We start from the raw sequence: 23,143 nt of genomic DNA, 5'->3' as shown, positions 1-23,143 counted from the left end.
AGAAGTAAATTTTAGTCAATAGTGTCTTTGAATGTTTTTTTCAAAGGTTAAGTGGCTAATTTTAGGAGTTGTTAAACTGCATCTGCCCATGGGGCTGTGGTGCCCCCTGGGAATTGTAGTTCAGGTGCTTCATGTCCTGTTCTCTCCTATGGACTAGGCTTCTTGGCTGGACTACACTTCCCATGATGCACTCCTCCCTCCCTCTGACTGTGTTGTGTGGGGCATTGTGGGAGTCCCATCACTGCAGTGCATCATGGGAGATGTAGTGGATGTGGGGGGATGTTAGGAGGAGTCTGGTAAGAAAAGCAGATTTTTGACAGTTGGGCCAGGAGTCTGGTAAGGAAAGCCTGTACACACCTCTGTTGAGCACAGATAGGTAGGATAATGGGAACTTACCAATTCTCCTGGTTGGGGAGGAGGGTTTTGTGGCCTTCTGGAGGAGACAGAGCAAATTGCCATAGAAATGACATGGTCCATTTAAAAATGGATTCATCCCTATGTATCTCGGGTGTATCCACACAGCGAGCTAGTCCTCCAAGTCTGCTTCTTGGGTCAATCTCTACCAGGTATTAGGTCTTACTCAGAAGCTGTGATGCCTTTAGCTCTTCCATTGCCCTTTAATCACTTCTCTGAGAAGTTAGTGCAACAAGGAGCACCAAAGAGTCCTGTGGCACCTTATAGACTAACAGACGTATTGGAGCATAAGCTTTCGTGGGTGAATACCCACTTCGTCAGTAACTCCCACGCACATTTCTGCTAGGAATCTACTGTTGGTTTTTTTCTGTGGGGACCATGCCTCAAAGAGCATAAGCTCCCATTCTCTGCCATCCATATGGATTGTGACATGTATGCATTACTCTCCTACTTCTTCATGTCATGTCTGCTTCCTACCCATCTTCTAGCCCCTTTGTTTCCATCATCACCATGCAGCACAGGGGAGCAGAGTTCTGCATAATGAGGCACTATGGCCATGGATTAAATTCAATGTAAGCAAATTCAAGGCCGAGGCACAGTGAAAGAAAACTTCATAATAGTTTGTACTCACTCATGGATTCTGAAACAGCTGCAACATTTAAAGATAAAGATCTAGGAGTCAAGATAGATAGTATAACAAAGAAGACAGCTTAATATGCACTGGCAGTCCACAGATCAAGTAAGAGATTAGGTTGCATTAAGAACACAGAGAACAATGTAGAAAATATGATTATGTCTTTATATAAATTGATGGTTTGTCCTTAGCCTGAATATTTCATTTACTTTTGGTAACCTCATCTCAAAAAGAGCACCGCAGAAATAAAAAAGGCCAAGCAACTAGAGACAAAGAGATTCTTCAGAACAGATTAGGATTCATTTAACTGGCAGTATAAGCAGGTGTAACCCTACAGAAATCAGTGGAGTTAGGCCCACTTATGTCATCAGCAAATTTGGCCCTTGGACTGTTTAGCATGTAAAGAAGACGAGTAAGAGAAGATATTATACAAGTATATCATTAAAAAAAAGTTGAGAAGCCCATTTATTATCATAAAAAATACCTTTCCAGATCTCAGAGCCCTTTACAAAGGAGGCATTTTACATAGGGGGAAACTGTGGCACAAGCAGGTGAAGTAAGTTGCCCAAGGTCATCCAGTATTCCAGTGAGAGAGCTGAGGCCAGAACTCAGGTCTCTAGAGTCATATTTAACAGTCTTATTTAACTAGTCTCCTAATAAAATAACAAGGAGAAACTCGATGAAATGTGTAGACAATAAACTTAAACATAACAGGAATTTGTTATGTAACGTAGCATTAATTTTATAATTGTCCTCCAGGGTAATGAGTCCAATTGCTTTGTAAGATTCTAAAAAAGATCAGACACAGACCAGATGCGTGACAGTAGTCTCTGCTGCTGCACTAGCCGTAGGAGAAAAATTACCAGGGTCACCAATTCTCAGTACTCTCCTAACGCACAACCATCTGGGGGCAGGAACATGTGTTTCCCCATGGCACTTATTCATGTGACATTAATGTGGCAGGAGAGGGTGGGGTATTCCTCCAAACACTGTGTAGAAGCCAGTGTCAAAAAAGAATTTCTATGTTCCTATTAGAGATTGCCTTTAACTACAACATTTGAATATAGGGGTTAGGTTCATTTCCAGTTCCTGCAGAATTTTACGATATTTATTCGATAGAATACATTGGGCCAGTTTGTGCCTATCTCTTGCGCAGAGGTGGGGGAAGAACACAAAGAGGATTTCCTTCATCCCCCTCCCTATGTGAGTCACCCTGAGCGAGGTCCAGCAGCAATTGCAGTCCTTACTAGAGCTGGGGGGGAAATGTAGTTCCGTTTTTTGGAGGATTTTGATATTTCAAAATTTGGTTTCATTCCGATTCAAGATTTTCTGCAAAAGGGAGCAAAGCCCTGGCTCCAGGGCAGTCTGCCTGCCTGGTTGCCCTAAAGCTATGGACTCCAGAAGCCAGGGGTCCCTGACTGGGAGGCAGTCTGCCTGGTGGGCTGACTGGATACCAGGGATCTTAGGAGCCCAGGCTACCAAGGAGCCTTGAGCTTGGGAGCTGGGCCTTCCAGGATCTTGGCTCCCTGACAGAAGTGCTGCTGAGGATCTGAGTGTGAGAGCTGGCAGGAAACATGGCAGGGTTTAGTCAGAATCCTGTCTGGTTGCCAGTGGAGTTTCCACTGAAATTGAACCGTACTTTCTGCACAACCTTTTGATTTTGACAAATTGCAAATTCCAACAAAACTGTATTGCATCTGAATTTTTCAAACCAGCGCTAATTCCTACACACAAGGAGACTAGGGAACTGCTCCCATTTCATGCACCCAGGCAGGAAAGGACACTGCACTGCCCTTAGTCATGGTTCAACATATGCACAACCCAGAGGGCTCCAGCCCCTGCTCAAGATGAGCCCCTGTCTCATCTTGAACTGTTGCTTTTCAATGCATTGACACATTCTCTTTGACCTCTTGAGGACGGCAGTAGCTGTGACACATATTTTACAGCATGACCTTAGCACAGCGAGAGGTGTCGTATGGACCTAGAATGCCTGGCAGGTTGCAATTCACATCTGCAAGTTAGAAGGAGGTCAGTCTTCTGAGCATTTGTTTACTGGCTGTAAGAATAGTGAGTTTGTCTTTGTTTAGAACTCTCATTGTCTGCTGCATCAACCAAGGAATCAGGTATGGAGAGAATATAAAAGTATTGAAACCTTTGCTGTAGAACCTGATAGACCCAGGTTGCATGACCAGTCATTGGAAGAATGGAAGCAGCTCCAGGCTGGCTCAAGGACACCATCATATAATGAAAGAGGATATCAAACAAATGGTGAAATTTGTCTTAAATTGAAGAAACATAATTATCTAGGAATGCTTTTGTCCTTGTCAGCAATTCATGGACCTCAATAAAGGAGAATAAATAGGAAGAGGCAGGGATATACAGAGATTTGAAGAAGGGGACCAGAAGCTTAAATTTGATATCATAGTAGATGGGGAGCCAGTGGAAAGATTCAAAGAGTGCAGTGACATGAACAAATTGATGGGCATGGAAGATGATACTTAAGAATCAATGAATGACTATCAACAGAAACTGATTTGGAATTGTCACGTCCACTTGAAAATTCACTCACTTTCATCCTCTTCTCTGTGATCATCCAAGAGGTTGATGGGAAAATAATTGGCCTTGACCTAAAGTAGTTTAATCCATGCATCTCTACCGAAATCCAGCTGTGCCATCTCTGGAAAGTCAATTAGGTCTGGTCTACACCTAAAAATTAGATTGACACAACTACCTCACTCAGAGCTATGAAAAATGTCACACCCTGTGTGAGATAGTTAGGTCAATCCACCCCCTACTGTAGCTACCATCTTTCGGAGAGGGGAATTAACTGCCTCTACCTCTGCCTCTTCTGCCAATGTCAGAAGCATCTACACTACAGTGGCACAGCTGCAGCGCTGTAGCTCTGCTGCTGTAGTGTAGACTTACCCTTAATCTCTGTGCTCCAGTTCCCTCTCTGTCAAATGAGAATGATGCTACTTCTTTTCCTCCCGGATGTTGTCTGTCTTATCTGTTTAGACCCAGGATCGGCAGCCTTTGGCATGCGGCTTGTCAGGGAAATCCGCTGGTGGGCTGGGCCGGTTTGTTTACCTGCAGCATCTGCAGGTTCGGGCGATCGCAGCTCTCACTGGCCGCGGTTCACCATTCCAGGCCAATGGGGGCTGCGGGAAGTGGCGGTCAGCACATCCCTTGGCCGGCACCGCTTCCCGCAGCCCCCATTGGCCTGGAATGGTGAACCGCGGCCAGTGGGAGCTGCGATCGGCCGAACCTGCAGATGCTGTAGGTAAACAAACCGTCCCGGCCCACCAGCAGATTTCCCTGACAGGCTGCGTGCCAAAGGTTGCCGATCCCTGATTTAGACTGTAAACAATTTGGGACTGAGACTGTTTCTTTCTCAGTGTTTGTACAATACCTACCCTAAAGATTTCAGGTGAGGTCACTAGGTGCCAATGAAAATACTATAATAATAATTAATTAGTAATCGATTAAGTCAGCAGAAAAGTGGCTTTCTAAGGTAAGTGGTAGGTAGAGCAGTGTAAACCGAGCTTTGTAAAAATGTTACCATTGAAAGACTGTTATGTTTAACCTATGTGTCTCGCTATATTTTTTCATCCGGTAGCCCACTGAAGCCACAAAGTCCACATCCCATCCAATCACTGGAGAAATTCAGGTAAATACATACAGAATTTATTGCAGCTGAACGTGTTTAGGTTTAGAATGAGTTTTCAGAAGGGAACCTGTGCTGTGTGATTTGGGCTGATTCTGAGGTAATTTGGACCCTTGAAATGTCACTAAAGCCATTGGGATGACATGGGGTTTAAGCAGTGCCGGATTTGGACCTCTGACTTTATTATCAGTGTGTGGAATACAAGATCAATTCAACAGTGGCATGGGAATTCCTACTGCTCTCAAAAGGTCTAAAAAATAAATTGAACTTGATTCCAATCTGCAATCCTTGGACACTCGCTGTGATTCACTGAACATATATGCAAGCAAAGTTGTGGATTTTCCAAGAAGCAGTTACATTTTTTCCATGCAGTGCTGAGTAGCTGAATATATCTGAATTGAATTGACCTCAGTGGTGGTTTAAAAATAAAAAGTTCACTAACCTCTGCAAATGAAAATTTGGTGGGCATAGAAACTGCTGCTGCTGGGATTGCCTCCCAATTCCATGTGAGCTCCCATTTCAGGGTCACCTTACTCAAAAGGGAGTCCCACTGACTTCAAAGTGCAGGTGGGCCCCCACAGAGTGGGTAAGCTCCCAACCTCCTGGCTGGAAGCCCTTTCTGCTGCTGCTAGGGAGCTGGGGAAAGCAGCTGGTAGCACCTTTCCTCCTCTGTCTACATCTGTCCCCTTAGTCCACTTTCAATAGTGGCTCAGAGAGCCAAGTGTCCATGGTTTAAAGCAAGACAGCCTAAGGGAATAACTGGTTCTGGCAGCCTCTTTTGTTAACTTTTAGCAGATATGGTATAAGGAGCAGAGACACTGATGGTTTGTGGGATATGGGACAGCTATACCATAGGTGCAGAGTGAAGAAAAGGACAGTACCACCAGAGACATGGGGAAATGAAGAAAGGAGCCAAGAGAGTCTTGAGAGTCAAGAGAAGATGATACAAGTTAGGATGGTCATTTAGGGTGTGTGGGAAAAAGCCCATTTCAAATTATGGGGAGGGTGCACTTTGAAGCTGTGTGAGTGAATATTGGCTACTCCCCTGACTGGGAACAATCCTGTACTGTCAATGGGATAGACTGAGATGGCTTATGGTTGTGAGTGCATAAGACTGACTGATGGAGCGCACACTACCATGCTGGTTTTAGAATCTCTACCTGAGATCTCTAGTGTAAGAGCTAAGGCTGTTGACCAGGTCATTCTCTTTTTTTGTGGAGGTGCGAACAATCATTTTAGCAGGAAGCAGAATCTGTTTCTGTGCTCCCAGGTCACTGAAAGATTAAATCATCTGCTGAAATGAGTCACTTGTCAAATAGATGTGAATAGGTGTTGCTGCATTTAATAAACATTTATGCAAAGGGTTTCAGGGGAAAACTGAATTCTTAAGTAAGCAAAGGAAAAAATAATTCTCAAGTATTTTAATGCCCACTCTAGCTTCAAATCAACTATGACAAGCACCTTGGCAACCTCATCATCCACATTCTTCAAGCAAGAAACCTAGCTCCACGAGACAACAATGGCTATTCTGACCCTTTCGTTAAAGTCTATCTACTTCCAGGGAGAGGGTAAGTAGAGGGGAAATTTCAGATTGAACTCTGTTGCTTTTCATTTGTCTTTGATGCCAGTCCTGAAAAACAGAACTTAGATTAAAACTTCAGAAAATCTGGTTAGTATCAAGCAGCACTGAACATCTCTTTGTTCTTTTTTTTAACAAGACAGTGCAAATAAAGGGCCCAATCCTATTTCCTGTGAAATCCATGTGAGTTTTGTCATTGATTTCAGTGGGATCTGAAGCAGGCCTGTAGATTTCATCTTTATTTTGAATTTTTACAGAATAAAAGTCACACACATGCACAAATTATGTTAAAATAACATTGTGGTCTGGTGAAACCCACCAGATCCATGGAGTTCAGAGTTTTCCTTAGGAATCTGTCTTTTACTCTGCTCTGCCTGTTTTTTCTGGTTCTTATGTTTTTGGGAGACTGTAATGAAGGACACTGCAAGGTGAGACTAGGGTGGAATTTCATCTTTGGCTCATCTTTTTTTCTAGTTTTTGTGAATTTAAGACCAAGATTTGCCATGTTAATTCCATGTTCAGTAATCTCTCTATGATTGGTTTTAAAGGTACAGTGTAAATTTAAAAAGGAGAGCTATTAGAAAACATCCCTTTCAGGGAGCATATGAGAGTTAAAATATTTGATAGGTTGTTATGTGGGGTTCCCCACTGAAGTGTTTGTGTAGTGTTTTATAATTTTTTTCACAGATCATAATGACTCCTTTGAACCATTAGTATAATAGCAAATCTATAATCAGTGCTCCTTTCTAATGCATACTGCTGTCTGATAAACTGTAATAACTTTGGTTTTAGGTCCTGATCTTGCAAGCAGTTACACATGTGCAGAACAAACAGTCCCACTGACTTAAATAGTGGAACTACATTTAACTTTATGTAGGTTTATTCAGTTTATGTAACATGCATAATAACTTGCAGGACCAGCGCCTTATTTTGCAGTGGCACAATCTGCAGGGACCTGGGTTTGGGCAATCAATCTAATGGTTAGTGTCAGGAGCCTGGAACCAAAGCCAGAGTCAGAATCTGAGTCAAAGATCAGAGAGCATGGCTACTCTGGAAACTTCAAAGCGCGGTCGCAAGAGCGCTCCCATGGCAGCACTTTGAAGCACTACTGGTAATCCACCTCCATGAGGGGATTAGCTCTGAGCGCTGGGAGCACGGCTCCCTGTTTACAGTAGCGCTTTAAAGCGCTCTGACTTGCTGTGCACAGGGGCTGATTTTTCACACCCCTGAGCCGGCTGGTTAGAGCACTATAAAATGTAAGTGAGGCCAAGCCCAGAGCCAGAGTCTGGTTCCAAGCCAAAAGTCAGTGCCTGAGTCTGGTGCCAAGCCAGTGGTCAGAGTCAGGAGTCAAGGCAGGCATCAAAGCTGTAGTCAGCATCGGGTTAGGGCGCAAGATCACAGACCTAGAGCGAAGCAGGAAAACAGGAACTGGGAATGGATGGGGGTCTGAGTTAAGGAGAGCATGAACAAATGAGAAGGGAGGGCTCAGGAGTTACGCAAGCAGGCAGGGTCCATAGTAACAGCCAACCAAAGATTCACCTAGCTGCTCAGACACCTTCCTCTGCCTCTTTCTGGTTTGTATAGTGCATCCCAGCCAATCAGTAAGGCTGGACATTTCCCCCAAACAGGAATTTTGTGGACGGGGTCCTAGGTGAACTATATCTTTACTAACCCCTTTCTCAACTGGTTCAGGTGAGCTGCCAATGTCTCGCAACCCACAGGCCCGGGTTTGAGGCCTGTAATCCTTCATACAATCCTGTAAATGTTCATGCATGTGAATAATCCCATTAGCCCTAACAGAGTCTTAGGCCTCGACCACATTAGTTAAAAATGTATGTCTGACCTTTGTACTTAGGAGAGGTGAAAGCTGTTGGAGAATATTTGTTTCAGAGGCATTATGCCCCTCTAGTATAGCTAGATTTATTTTTTGAATCAAACCTTTATCAGCTATTGTCCCATCAAGTGGGTTCATGCCTTTCAGCTGCTTGTAAATTAAATTTTAAAATTAACTATTTTATATAAATGACTTTTTCCAACAATGCAGCACAACAGTCAGCTCTTGAGTGTGTACACTAGTATTTTAAAACAGTAGTTCCTTAAGAGTCTTAGAATATGACTTACTGCACATATTTGGCCACCACATAATACATTACTTCAAGAACTTAAATTCTCTTGGACATAATTGATGGCAATCGCTCCAGAGGATCTGTGACAGTCATTCAGGCTATCAATCTGCTGTCTCAAGCAATCCGTAGGTATGGATTGGTGGCCCAATTCTGCAAACTCTTACTTACCTATGTTAAAATAATGCATATGGACTTTAATAGGCTCCAACTCTGCAAGAACATATGGACAGATTCAGCTTCACACATGTAAGTTATTCCCATAAGCAGTCCCATTCATTTCAATTACTCAATCTTGCAAACATTTATACAGATGAACAAGTAACTCACATAACCATTAAATTTATTTATATATATTTAAAAATATATTTTTTCTTTGCACAATACCCATCATCATTAGTCCATATAATGGAATATTGGCCTGCACTTTAAAAGTGAACCTATTTTTGAGCTATGCCATAGTAGCATGATGCTTCTGAAATTAGTAGTTTCCTTTTGGTTTTGGCCTCCTATAATTTATATATATATATATAAATAAATAATATACTAAACTCCATAGTTGCATCATATAAGCAAACTGTGTAAATATGTGCAGATATGCTGAATTGCACACACAACTATTTGTTTTACACCTGCAAATGGATTTGCCTGCAATTTTGGTAAGTGTAGCTAATGAGGCTCTCTTGAAAATTTGACACTTATTACCCAAATGTTCAGCTTAGGATGAATTTCTGAACTATGGTCCCAATTCAGCAAGGTACTTAACCACACATATAGCTAAAAGCACATGAATTGTCCCATTGAAAACATGGTTGATTCAGGCTATAAAGGGCTCAGTCTTGCTCCTAGAGAAATTGGTCATGAAATTCCCATTGAAATCAGTAGGTCCAAAATGGCTAAAAAAGACCATTTATGATGGATACATAGTAAATCCTTACGTATTGTGACATCTACAGTTCCATTTTATGTAAAAACTGAGTTTTAATTACTTGTGCCGATTGTCATATGAGAAGTTGGAGGGAGGGGGAGGGGAGTTATTGCCCTGATTTTGTAGAAATAAGACTTTAAGTTAGAGATAGGTCCAAGCTACAAAGTTCTGACCTGAATTCAAATCCAGCTCCAAACGGGGACAAAGTTCTGGGGCATTTAAATTTCCATTGTGGTTTGGGCCCATTTCTAGTTCAAACTATGATTAATGTTATCATTCACAATGGGACATATTGCTTTGGGGATTCTTTGTACATACCACTGACAATTAAAGTGGAGAGATGCTCAGTAATTTCATTACTTTTATCTGAATACAAATGCATTCACTGATTGCTAATACATATCTTTCTTTTTGATGTAGTTCAATCCACATCAAAATATGTATTCTTGTTAATGTCTGTTTCCTGTGATTCTGAAACTAGAAACTGCTCATTTATTATTCACATGTTCTCTCTTTCGTTTCTGTCTATTCCCATTTTCTCTCATGCTGCTTCCTCCACTTTCCTATCTCCATTTATTACACTGTCTCCTCACTGGGTCCATGCAGACAAGTCATGGTTGTCCAGAATGCAAGGTAGAGTGACTTATCTTTCAATTTTATTCTTTGAAGCATGCATGCATCAAGCTGTGATTACCTTATGCATGTACCTGTAGATTTTCATTGAGTTCTGGTGACCTATAAATCCAGGAACCAAGACTGGCTTTGCTGTTCACTGTCTAATTAATCTGATTTCCAGAAGGGAAAGAAATTGGTAGAGGAGGGGGGGAATTGTTGTGGTTCCTGATGCAGTAACGTTTTAGGATCAAACTCTGTAGTTCTTAATTATTTAAAACTTCCACTGAAGTGAATGGGAATTTTGTTCAATCAAATACTGCGTAAATTGGTCCTTACTCTTTGATGCTTGTGATTAACTGTGAACTTGTCACATAATTTTCAGCAGAGGTTACTGCTGAGAGACAATCAGAGATGCTGACATTATTTGGAAGTGACCCAATTCTACCTTTCTTTAGAGAACTATTGTACACCTTATACAAAACCTTTGCCTAGAATTATATTATAGATTATTGTACTAGATGGATTTATAGCTTTCTAGCAAAAGTCCACATATAAATGGCAGTCTGAAGTAAGCAGAACTGAAATATTAGTTAGATTTACCTGTGCTGGGTTTTGGAGTACAGGCATAAAACAGATTAAATGACAAAATTCTGCTCTTAAATACACCAGTGTCAACCCACAGCAGAGTGGGTACAGAACCAGATTTTCTGTTTTGTTGGAAATTCCATGATTTTGATTTTTTTTCTATTCCAAAACAGAATGAAAACAAAACTAAACAAAAATGAAATTTTCCTATGAAACCAAATACCAAAACAAAATTCATTTCAGGTCAATCAAAATATTTCATTTGGATAAAATATAAACATTTCATTGCAATTTTGAAGTTAAAAACATTTTCCACTATGTTTTTGTGGAAAAACAATTAATTTTGTTCTGAAAAGTCATTTGTAAATGAAAAATTGGAATGTTCCCTTCAAAAAATGTCAAAGCACTTTGTCTGAGATTTTGATGGGAGGGGTAAGGAGTGGGGGGCGCGAGGGTGAGAAGGGTGGAAGAGGGTCCTAAAGAAAATTTTATTGAAATTGACACATTTTACAAAACCTGTCAATTCAGAGGAAAATGGCCTATTTGTCAAAAAAAACTTGTTTTGACTAAAAATTTCTGACCAGCTCCAACCCAGAGTAATACCAGATACAATTCAGCGCTCTAATCTCACATTTATTTAAAAAGGAAAATTTAAGCAGGCTAATAGGTGGCTTTTTTAATAAACAAATTCTGCTCTGCCTCAAATCACGGTTATTTCATAATTAATATAATTATATAATTCATGTATTCAAACGTTAATTTTTCCATGTAAGAGTAGTCTAATACTTTCTTTATTCTATAAGTAATGTATTGTGTTAATGCATATAGCAACAGGGTATAAAAAGGGAAACCCAGAGAAATGATAAAGAAAAGGAAGAGCCTCTGTTTGTGTTCTTTCCACATATGGCATGTCTTATGAGTTTCAAGTATGAACTCCATTGGGAGTTGACTAGTTTTAATGAAGGTGTTGTATCAAAGCATCACCATCTGTTAATCACAGGCAAAGGGAAAAGTGGTAATCTAGTGGGACAGAGCCAATGTATTTGCCAGGTCTTTCTTCTTAAAATTGCAGAGTCCTTCAAGTGGCATTCTGCTTTGTGTGGGCTTTTCTAGATTTAGTCAGTGTTGTTGTTTTTTAATTTCTTGCTGTGCAACAGACTCAGTCCCTTTTGCAATAGCATTTCAGGCCAAATTCTGCTCTCACAGATATAAAACTGGAGTAACTCAGGGTTAGCCTTAGGGAAAAGGATGCCCTGGATGAACTTATATTTTGGCACCCCTGGCAGAGGCACCCGCCCATGACCCCTGGCCCCCACAGTCTCCCCACTATTGCCCCTGACCCCCGCAGGCTCTCCAGGCTCCCCACCCTCATTGCGCCCAAGCCCCACTTCCTCCCCACAGTGCTTAATTTATAATGAGAGACCTGCCAGAGCTCAGGCCCAGTAACCCTTGGCACAAATTAAGCACTGGTTGGGTGGCTCAGAAATTCCCTCTCTGTGCAGCCTGGTCTGGATGGCCGGAGAGCAGTAGTGGATGGCCAGGTGCCCAGCTCTGAAGGCAGAGCCACTGCCATGAGTGACTGGCCGTCTAGGCCGGGCTACACAGAGAGGGAGTTTCTGAGCCCAGGGCCTTCCCCAGCCGTATACCTCCTGACCACTGCGCCCGTGGGAAGGGGATACCAGGAGTTGGCCCACTGGCTCCGCAGGGGCGAGACTGTTGCCTGTGTCTCCCCGCCAGCTGGCAGCTCCAGGTGCCATCACCTTCCCCCCTGCCTGGCTTGCCAGTGGCTCCAGCCCCAGACTTGCCCACACAACCCCCACCCCCTCTGGCAGCCCAGGCCCACCAGCTTGCAACACTCAGGTGGTGCCCCCCCACGACCCCGACCATGGCACCTTGGACAGTCACCCATGTTGCCCACCCCTAAGGCTAACCCAGGAGTAACTGCCCGGAGTTCATGGGAATTACTCAAGATTTACAGTGGTATCAAGGAGACCAGCAGGGGGGTCCAATCCCCTACCCACTTTCAAAACCCAAGATCTCCTCCCCTGAAACCAGTATATCCCTTGAGTACCAGAATCATCCAGACCAAGTTCCAGTGCCTCTGAACTGTCTTCAAGCTCCTATGTTCCCCACTGTCCCTGCCCCCTTTCTCCTGCCCCTGGGTAGGAGGGAAATGGATTCCAACTTGTGCAAGGGGAGTCTGGGTGAGTTAATCTTTACAAGTCGGCATTAGCTGATCAGAAAAGTAGTGTGAGGACAGAGAGATGCTCACCCCAGTCCTGCCCTTCTCAGCTTACCCCATCTCCAGATGTGCAGAGACAGCTTCAGAAAGGCCTAAGGAGGGGCTTGGGAGCAGGAGAATGGGGGGAACATGCCACTGAGTTTGTCTGGTTTTCTTAATAGGCATAAATATTTAAGTGGACCATGAAATAGGATTAGTCATCATAGTCTTTCTGCTTCCCAGAGAGGTTTACGGTTTGGTGGTGTTGGTGGTAGTGGGGTGGTTGTTTTTGCCTTCTTTGCAAAGAATGCAGAGTAATAAGATTATAGGGTGAATTTCTTTTTAACATGCATTCATTCCCCCTGAAATCCCATCCATCTTTCTTACTGATGCATGATAAAAAAGAAAAAGAAAAAGAGCTCCTTTTTTAACAGATATCATTACACTCTGAGGTTGTCAGACCCAATTGCATTATGGACATGTTCTGCTTTCCTCTCTTAAGTGGACATGGGAAGATACTCTGCTTTACAAACCACAGTGCCCTACACATTTTTTAGTAAATTGGAGGACAGTAGTACATCATGTTTTGAAAGAAAATGAATGGGGCTGTGTGAAATGGGCTAGGTGTGGGATGCAGAAGAGCTGCAAGTCACTGTCTTTACAGATTTCAGAGTAGCAGCCGTGTTAGTCTGTATTCGCAAAAAGAAAAGGAGTACTTGTGGCACCTTAGAGACTAACACATTTATTTGAGCTGTAGCTCACAAAAGCTTATGCTGAAATAAATTTGTTCGTCTCTAAGGTGCTACAAGTCCTCCTTTTCTTTTTGTCTTTACAGAGTGTCACTCAGAACTGAATGTCTGAGGAAAAGAGGCAGGAGAGGGATTTCATGTCACTGTGCTCACAAATGCCTCGTTATTACGGAGCAGACCTCAGATGTGCTGTATGTTCCTCAGGGCCTGTGATGTAATATAGTGTGAGAGAGAGGAGAATGTGGGCCTTTGGGCCTTTCTGAAAAATATGTATATAGATAGAAAAACAGATATGAGACAATAGAGTAGAGCCTGTCAGAAAATGGTAAGTATTTTCTGTGGAAAAAAATTGGAAAGAACTTTTCACAACTGTTTGCACAATTTATTTCAGTGGAGCCACTTGTATAGTATAATGTACTGTTTGACATGAGTAAGAGTATCGACTACGACCACTGTGTCCAAAGCTGTAATTATGCAAGTACTCAAAATGAGGCAATCTGTACTGGTGTTTACTCCATTAGAACCATAGCAGAGGGAGGAAATCATATTTGCCAAAAGAACAGGGACAAATCAAGCTGGGAAATATTACTTATACGCTTTCAGAGTGGTCTTAAAACAAGGAAGAATAATCAAAAATAAAATAAACCAATCTTCAAGTCTTTGATTGTTCCTTTACATTAGGGCCATGTTTAAATGTAAATAAAAGAGCAGTTAACTTTAATTTATCAAAATGGTTCTGCACTTTAAATCTATTTGGGTGCTCAGAATCCTAGAAGTTCTTGGTATTTTCTTAGGTAACCCTATGACATCTTTTCCATTAACATTTTATATTAAATTAAAATTGGTATACAAGTGGATCTAGCATCAGGGCTTATAGTGCCCAAGGAATCCATAATGTATGAAAGGTGAGTGCATTACTTGCTCTTCACCCAGGAAATGCAGAGTATATTTCAGCTCATTTTTAATGCAGCTAATTCAGCCAAACTTCTTATACTTGCCTATTGATAAAAACGAGCTTGATGCACTTTTATGCTTGGTCTCACTACAGTCAGAGGCGAAGCCAGAGAACAGGATCAGTATGAAATTACTGTTTCTTTCATTAACAGTATATCAGTGTACCATTGCTTTCATTTAATGTTCCTATAAGATGAGACTCCTGTGATTAAAGAATACAAAATAAAAATAAAATGGATTAAGCCTACCTAAATGTGATAACAGAAAGATGTTCTTTGGGAAAGAAACACATTATCATTTACAGTTGTAATTAAAGCCCTGCACTAAAGAGGCAGGAGGTATGTATAACTACAGTAAAAAAAAAAAAAAAAAAAGGCTTGTGTTTCCTGATGCTGGAGGTTGAACAGTTTTCTTGTAGGCAGGCTGAGTTTTCAGAAGGCTCATAACGTCAGCTTTTTAAAGATAGCATCATGAAACCATGGTACAGCAGCTTGGGCAATGCAGATAAAGAAGGTAGGCGCTCATTGTATTCTTATAGCCCTGAGTTGTTGCAGGTTTTTTTCTATTTCCATAAAATATATTCTGTACAAGAACAGAAGGAAACAAAAGAGGACTAATGTAATGTTCCCTTCCTTTGTTCAAATTCAGTGCTGAGTACAAGCGGAGGACTAAATACGTGCAGAAAAGCTTGAATCCCGAGTGGAATCAGACGGTCATTTATAAAAGTATCTCCATGGAGCAGGTACATGACTATTAGCACTATCCACTGTGATTTTCTGTTCTATTATTTGTATGGCCAGTAACTGTCATTGTGGAATCAGGGGTGATATTGGAGGGAGTTCATCCCCCTGAGAAATCCTGCTATCAAATTGAAGGGAAGCTTGAATGATTTCCTTGCCTCTGATAGAGTTCACTCTCTCTACAGATACAGTTTGAGCATCTCTGCCAGAGATTTAGTTGCCCCTTCAACTCGTAAAAATACTTCCCAATAGTTTTGGTTTTTTTACTTTGGAATTCACCGTATTGCACCTACTATCAGTTATTTAAAAAAGCGTTTGGAGGCAAATACCCTTGATCCCTCTATTAGTTCTATACGCACATACACATCATTTAAAGTCACACCAGGTCAACATTACTATGCTGGACTATCAATATACTTAGTGTATTTTCCAGGGATAAGTAAGTTCAAGCACATTTAACATAGATTTGTTCACCAAGTGGCATAGGCGTCAACTTCTGCTGGCACTGGTCGGTGCTCGATCCCCCTCTGCCCCGGCCCCTCCCTGACTTTACCCCATCCTGACCCCTTTCTGCCCCTGCCCTGCCCCCATTCCAACCCCTTCCCCAAAGTCCCTGCCCCAACTCTGCCCCCTCCCTGCCCCTATTCCAATCCCTTCCCCAAATCCTGGCCCCGGCCCTGCCTCTTCCCCACCTCCTCCCCTGAGCACGCCACAGTGCCACTCCTCCCCATCCCTCCAGAGCTTGTTACGCCATGAAACAGCTGTATTGCGGCGGCAAGTGCTGGGAGGAGAAGCGGGAAATGGCGCGCTCAGAAGAGGAGTCGGAGGTGCGGTGGGGCGGGGGGGGCAGAGCAGGGAGGGGAGCGGAGCTTGGCTGCTGGTGGGTGCAGAGCACCCACCAATTTTCCCCGTGGTTGCTCTAGCTCTGGAGCATCCACAGAGTTAGCGCCTATGCCAAGTGTTGTTGTCTTTGTCTCACTGTCTGGAGTGGCTCACGACCCTGAGTGCCAACCTTGGGGCAGACTGTCAAGAAGCAGGGGAAAAACTCCAACCTGGTTGTATGTTCTATAATGAGATTTCACCAACCTAGTAACAAGTGTGATCTCCTAAAGCACTATACCAGTCTTACCATGGAGTCACAGAGAGTCCCACTGCCACCCGGGCAAGATGGACATTATAACAGATGGTTGCTTTACACCAAAAATCACAACAATATTCAGGTTAGTCCCAGTCCTGAAGGACCAGTCACTTACTTCAGGCCAGTTGTACTCAGATCTGAAACCAAAGACAGTACTTGTAGCTAATCCTGTAACAAACCAGCCACAGGTTTAGTAACTAGGAAAAAGAAATAAGAGTTCTTTACAAGAGTAAAGCAGGTAAACACACACACACACACACACACATGAGTTACAGTCAGCTTTCAAAAAGTAATAGAAACTTCTGTAGTAAGCAGACTCTATGTATCCTTTAGGGCTAACCCAGGCAAAACATGCTTAGAAAGCCTCACCCTCAGAGTTCAAGCAGCAAAAGAATAATAAATTCTCCTTAACAGGCATTTTTATTCCCTTCCCCCAACATCCCAGTGATAAAATGAGGGGTTGGGCACGTAATCTCTTCAGGGCTGTGGGAGACAAAATCAACAAAGTCTTTGTTCCATGATGGCCCATTTGGATTCAATAGTCTTTCCTCATGGGCAGGAATCTGTAGGAATCCAGCATTTTGCATTAGGTGAAGTCTTCTTTATTGTTTGGTGAGCTACATAGTTTCAAAGCAAACATTTTACAGTTATAGAACATACACTTCAGTATTACCTTATAGCATGGTTTTAAGTGAGATTATGCATGCAGCAATTTACAGGCATTTCATAAAGTCTAAACACTAGACATATAGATATAAATTCAGTACCTATCTTAATAATACTCCAGAGGTAATACTGACTGGTTTACTGTTATGCATTTGTCAGTGTTCAGTGAGGCCTAAAGGCTTTGGCATTCGTTTGCATTTGGTCTGGTGATGTCACCATCTTCTTTTGAGACAGCCTAGTTAGCTGATGACCATCAGAGATCTTCCTTCCTGGCATCTAGCATGTTTAAGATGCACCTGCTGAGTCTCAGGATTGTAACTAGAGACTCAGGCTCTATGTGTTTTCCAGGTCTGTGAGGCTGCCTCCAGGATCCCACACTTTCAGCAATGCCACAGCTACAGGCATGGCAACTCTGAATGTGATGCTGAATTAACTAGAGAGAGTGAGTCAAGACATAGGGCATGTCTAAGACGGAGAAACAAGAAGTCTTGCTCCTTACAGTCATCCAGATTCACTTATATTAGGGGTTCTGTTGTTTTCTATATTTAAATAAAATACATATGGAATGTTGCTGTTTTCACACATAATAGTGAGGGGCTTAAGGATGGGCTTAGTCCCCTGAGAGGAACATTTTAGGGTTTTTATTTTCCAAGAGTAGACCAGCTTCAGTCACAGTTGAGGAGGGGAGTCCTTCATGTTCTCAAAAGCTTTCTCCTGCTTACTATTGTTAGTTTTCTAAATCTAATCTTGAGTTCCGAAATCAGCTGTGGTAGCCTTTAGCATGGCAGTGCTCTGAGTGTGAGAAAGAGAAGTTTTGTCCTTTTTAAAAAATTCTGACAAAACGAGGGTCTCCCTCCTGGTTTAAATCCAAAAATTATGGAGTAATGGACCTAGACAGATTATTTGTTTCCAGCACCTAGATCCAGTTGCATTTCCCGAATGTTCCTGTATTTCTTAGCATTTAAGTTCTTGACACTTTCAGATTTGATTTTTCACAGCCATCCAATCTCTCAGTACTTTATAAATGACTTCAGCATGCCAAGCTTGCTACTGCAGAATGTCCAGATTTTTTCAGCTGCCTTGATCTGATGCTTCATCCTGACACACAGCCCTTAAAATTAGCCTCCCAATTTCAAACTTGATTATTTATTCTTCTCTTTCAGTGATGACAGTGTGGATTAGTGAATTCATTTTTGCATGAAGCAACACTAAGAAGGCTGGAGAGGGGACTAATGTGGTTCACAGGATTGATAATGGGTAGGGCTGCATGTCAGTCATGGAGGTCACAGAAGTCACAGATTCCGTGACTTTCCACAGTGTCCATGACTTCTGCAGCAGTCAGTGTGGATGACCTCAGGGCCGCCCAAACAGCTGGCTCCCGGGCCAGCTGCTCAGGTGGCCCCAGGGACAGCCAAGCCCTGGGGACAGCCACACCAGCCGTTCCAGGGCAGCCGGAGCAGCTGCAGTCTGTGGTCCAGGCAGCATTCCCTGGGTGGCCGGCCAGAGCAGCTGTGGTCTCTGGCCCCAGACAGTGGTCCCCAGGCAGCTGGCAGGAGCAGCCCCAGTCCACGGCCCCTGGCAGCAGGAGCCGCTGGCCCCGGGTGCCTCCAGCCTCAGGAGCCACCTCTGCCCCCAGCAATGACCACCCCAGCAGCGTCCCCCACAAAATATCCCTCCCCACACTCCCCCGCCCAAGTTTTAGTCACAGGTATTTTTAGTATAAGTCATGGACAGATCATGGCCATGAATTTTTGTGACCTGTCTATGACTTTTACTAAAAATACTCATGACTAAATCGTAGCCTTAATAATGGGCTATGGAGTCTTTTACTGCTAAGGTCATGGGCTGAAATCCAGCTCAGTTATGGCTTCCAGGGTTTGTGTAAACTTGTATTTTGGTATCACACCTTGGGGGTTTGCATACATAGCATTTCAAACTAATCCAAAAGTTCAAAGTGAAATTCAGCCAAATCCCTGCCTGTTTTCACAGTGAAGGTATGCGAAATGAAAATGGTATGACTGCAATGCAGCCCCTAAACCTCCCAGGTTCACTAAAGAGGTTTGTAAATCTTAGCAAACTTTCCAAATAATCCAGGCTGATTTTCAAGTTTAAAATGGTTTGGTTTCAGGGTCTGCTGTGAACATGTCACAGGTCTAGTTAGCAGGGACTGAACATCAAAAATTTATTTGGTGACCTTAAATGAGCTGATGTTCTCAGCCAGAGCCTAGTAGAAAGTTGTCTGTATCTCAGCCACTCTTACCACAGGCCCTAATTAGCAAAGTAACAGTCAAAAGTTTGCCGTTCAGGATGCCAGCTAGGGCCTGTGCTAAGAGTGGCTGAAATACTGACACCTGCTCACTGAGCTAGGATCAAAGAATTTAAAATGTGACAAAAAAGAATTTTAAATTTTTTTAACCTTTGCTTCTACTGTCACTACAATCGTATTCTGTTCTCTTCCATGGAGGTTCTGGGCAAAATTTTCAGAATGAATAGTTTATTCAAGGAAAAATGCAGTTTTATTCGAACTTTCAGCAAATTTGACAAATAGTTTCAGAATGGTTGGAGGAAGAAATGGTGTTGATGCTGGTATCCTTCCCATTTACAACCTTTAGCCCAGTGGTTCAGGCACTGGACTTTCTTGATTCAACAAAAATTCCAAAAAAAATCAGATTCTGTTTGATCCAAACTGCATTTTGTTTTTAATTTTTCAGAAAGACCACGTCACCCAACCAAAAAATCAGTTATTCACCTTGCTCTATGTTAATACAGCACTCATCACGTTGGTATCTGAGTGCCTTCCAGTAATACATCAAAGAGAAGTATATTAAGAGATGTGACTAACATCTGTCACATGTTGTTTGTTCTTTCGTCGTCTCCGCCAGGGGAGAACTGTGTGCAACATAGTGTCTTTTTTTGGTAGGGACTTTTCTTTTCACACCTCTCCTGGCATGTATCTGTTGGCTAGAGAGAATGAGATGGTTGTGTAGGTGGATGATTCTTCTCTTAGGAAAATTCAGTGCTATTCCATGAATTAGCAAGAGTTCCACAGAGCAGCAAGGTTAAATACCTTGCCAAGATAGCAAATAGCACCATAGTCCCTCCCAGCATTGGATATTTCCTGATTTTTGTGATTCCAGTTGTTCCTAGAGTATATGATGGCTGCAAATGCACATATAAATAAACATATACTACAGCTTGGAGAATTGTCTCCATGTCAAGCTGTTCATAGTGTCTGGACGCATAGCCAACATGGATTGATATTTCACAACAGTTTGATAATGACTATAAATAGGAGTTTAAGAGAATAACAATGCTGGTTGCAGAACAGATGTTCTGATCAGCAAACTACTTAAACTACATCGGATTGTGAATTAGCCATATACTGTCAGCAATCATTTCCTTGCTAGTGTTGGCTCAAAAACTTGATACAACTATTCTTTCAGAGAAGCATTTTCCACTCCTCCATCAGTTTGGAGAGTTGGTCTGAAATCCATAAGATGAAATTAATTAAAGATAAGAACAAAGTCTTGCACTTAGGAAGAAAAAATCAAATGCACAACTTACAAAATGGGGAATAATTGGTGAGGTTACTGCTGAAAAGTTTCAGAGGGTCATACTGGATCACAAATTGAACTGAGTCAATAATGTGATACAATTGCAAATAAGGCTAATATCATTCTGGAGCGTATTAACAGGAGGTAATTGTCCTGATCTACCCAACACTGATGGGGCCTCAGCTGGAGTAATTTGTCCAGTTCTGGGCAGGACACATTAGGAAAGATAAAATTGGAATGAGTCCAGAGGAGAGCAACAAAAATGATAAAAGTTTAGAAACCTGAACTCTGAGGAAAGGTTAACAAAAAACTGGGCAGATTTAGTCTTGAGAAAAAAAGACTGATACGGGGAACCGATAACAGTCTTCAAATATTTTGAGGGCTGTTATAAAAAGGACAATAATCAATTGTTCTCCATATCCACTGAAGGTAGGACAAGAAGTAATGTGCTTAATCTATGGCAAGGGAGACTTAGACATTAGGAAAAGCTTTCTAATTATAAGGGTAGTTAGATTCTGGAATGGGCTTCCATGGGAGATAGTGGAATTCCCATCACTGGAGGGTTTTAAAAGCAGGATGTACAAACACCTGTGATGGATGGTCTAGGTTTATTTGGTCCTTCCTCAGCACAGGGCACTGGACTTGATGACCTCTCAAGGCCGTTTGATTCTATGATCAAAGGCATGCTCGCCTGCTGACAGCAAATAAGTATTATTAAATGTTTGTTAATAATAGTCTTTTTAACGTCACTGTCTAGACATTGGCTGGTTATACAATTTTTCATTTTCGTTTTCTCTTTCATAACATAGCAGAAATTAAACTGAAAATAATTATGAGAAAGACTTTTGAATGAAACAGACTTTTTCAAGACCATAATGATTAATTTTGCAATGTAGCAAGTTCCAGTTAGACAGTTAAATGGAAAAAATAAGTAAAACTGAGTATTTATTTCATAATTAATTTTTTTGGAAGGGGAGAATGATGGAGATATTTTAATTTAGGGAGGGGTTCTAGACATATATTACAAACATTGGTATGTATACTCAGTGCAAGTCCCCTTTCTTTGGATAGGTGTAAGATGGAGTGATGAGAGCAGATGATTTGGCATTAAAAGTACTGAGTTTTATTCCTACCTTTGCCATTGACACCGTACATGACATTGGACAAATTAAAAAAAAAAAAGTCTGCCACAGTTTTCTGATCAGTCTAAAGTGGGTAGCAATACATTACAGGAGTATTGTGAGGCTCAGTTCTTTAATGTTTGTAAAACATTTACACTTCCTTGAATGAAATTAATATATAATAGATTTATTTAGAAAGGATATAGTTTTCAAAGGCATTTAAGTGACTTAGGAACCTGAGATAATTTTCAAAAGTGACTCAGGCACGTTGGAGCCTAAGTCTCATTGAAAGTCACTTAGGTTCCTGAATGCCTTAGTCACTTTTGAAAATGCAGTGTAGGTTCCTAAATCATTTAGGCTCTTTTGAAAATTATATCCACATTCCCTTTCTGCCCCTGTGTACCGAGTCCTTTATAACAATGTAAAAGGCAATGCATTTAAAAACCTCATAGAATATTAATATAAAACTAAATAAGTACAAATAATTATAAAATTATTATTCAGTATTAATTATTCTGCACCATGCGTCTTGGCATAAATTAGTACTATGCTCTTCCAAAGCGGCTTTGAAGAAAAGGAATAAGAGAAGGCTCTACATCTGGCGTAGGAGTCAGGGCCTGGATAAAAATATTCTGCTTGCTCCATTCAGTGAGTTGTGTGAATTTTCCCAGGGGAGAATATAGAAAATATTCCCAATGGTATGTACCATAGCTACACGAACACAAATATCATAGTCATCAGCAATATCACGCAGGCAGTGATCTCCAGACCTTCAAATGGAGACCTCTGCCATGTGAACTATTAATATAGTAGTTAGCTGTTAGTTGTGTCTGAGCCAGTTACTAGAGGAGACATTAATCACATAAGCAGGGGAGAAGGGTCTGACATTCTAGGCAGTATATGGGGAAATGGCAGACATTAGCTGTTACTCCGCATGTCCCCCCAGGCTGTTCTCTGGAATCTGAGGTTCACAGGAGTTCAGATCCAAGAACATGGCAACATTTATCACTCTATCTCTGGTGACATAGATACTTTATGTGGAGTCTAGTGCCAATCACTAGGCAACTGTCACCTGTCATCAGCAGGGCTACATTTCAGTATCTTCCGCTCCAGTAATACATGTTCCTAACACTTGAGCTAAAGGAGAATTGTTATTAGTTGTAACAGTATTACAGTGAATTTCATCCAGATACCAACAAAAGGCAACATAATCATAATCTGAGCAAGACGAACATTCCACCATGTAGGCTGTGTTATACATACACATATTACTCAATACATTTCAGTAAATTTACGTTAGTGTCACAAAGTCCTGTACACAGCACTCAATTTTATGAATACTAGGAATGGGCAAACCTTGCAGGGTTTTAGATTTTGTAAACTTGACATGCTTTTAGGGGGTCTGGAGAGGATAGCTTGGAATTCTCACTAAACTAAGTTTGTGGTGGTAAAACTTTT

At 41.7% G+C, this 23,143-nt stretch overlaps 1 protein-coding gene across 3 annotated transcripts in view; it reads left to right on the top strand.

Annotated features, from left to right (window-relative positions):
• PCLO (piccolo presynaptic cytomatrix protein) overlaps window positions 1-23,143 on the top strand; it is a 514,652-nt gene that overhangs the window by 410,981 nt on the left and 80,528 nt on the right. For all 3 annotated transcript variants that reach the window (XM_073328638.2, XM_073328636.2, XM_073328635.2), the window contains exons 14-17: window positions 4,665-4,715; window positions 6,150-6,280; window positions 9,949-9,975; window positions 15,115-15,208. In XM_073328638.2, coding sequence (XP_073184739.2) covers window positions 4,665-4,715; window positions 6,150-6,280; window positions 9,949-9,975; window positions 15,115-15,208 — 303 coding nt within the window. The remainder of the gene's footprint in view (window positions 1-4,664; window positions 4,716-6,149; window positions 6,281-9,948; window positions 9,976-15,114; window positions 15,209-23,143) is intronic.

This window comes from Lepidochelys kempii, chromosome 1 (assembly GCF_965140285.1).
Source record: "Lepidochelys kempii isolate rLepKem1 chromosome 1, rLepKem1.hap1, whole genome shotgun sequence".
Lineage (NCBI taxonomy): Eukaryota > Metazoa > Chordata > Testudines > Cheloniidae > Lepidochelys > Lepidochelys kempii.
Note: the sequence above shows the minus strand (reverse complement) of the source record. Positions and strands in the feature narration are given on the sequence as shown.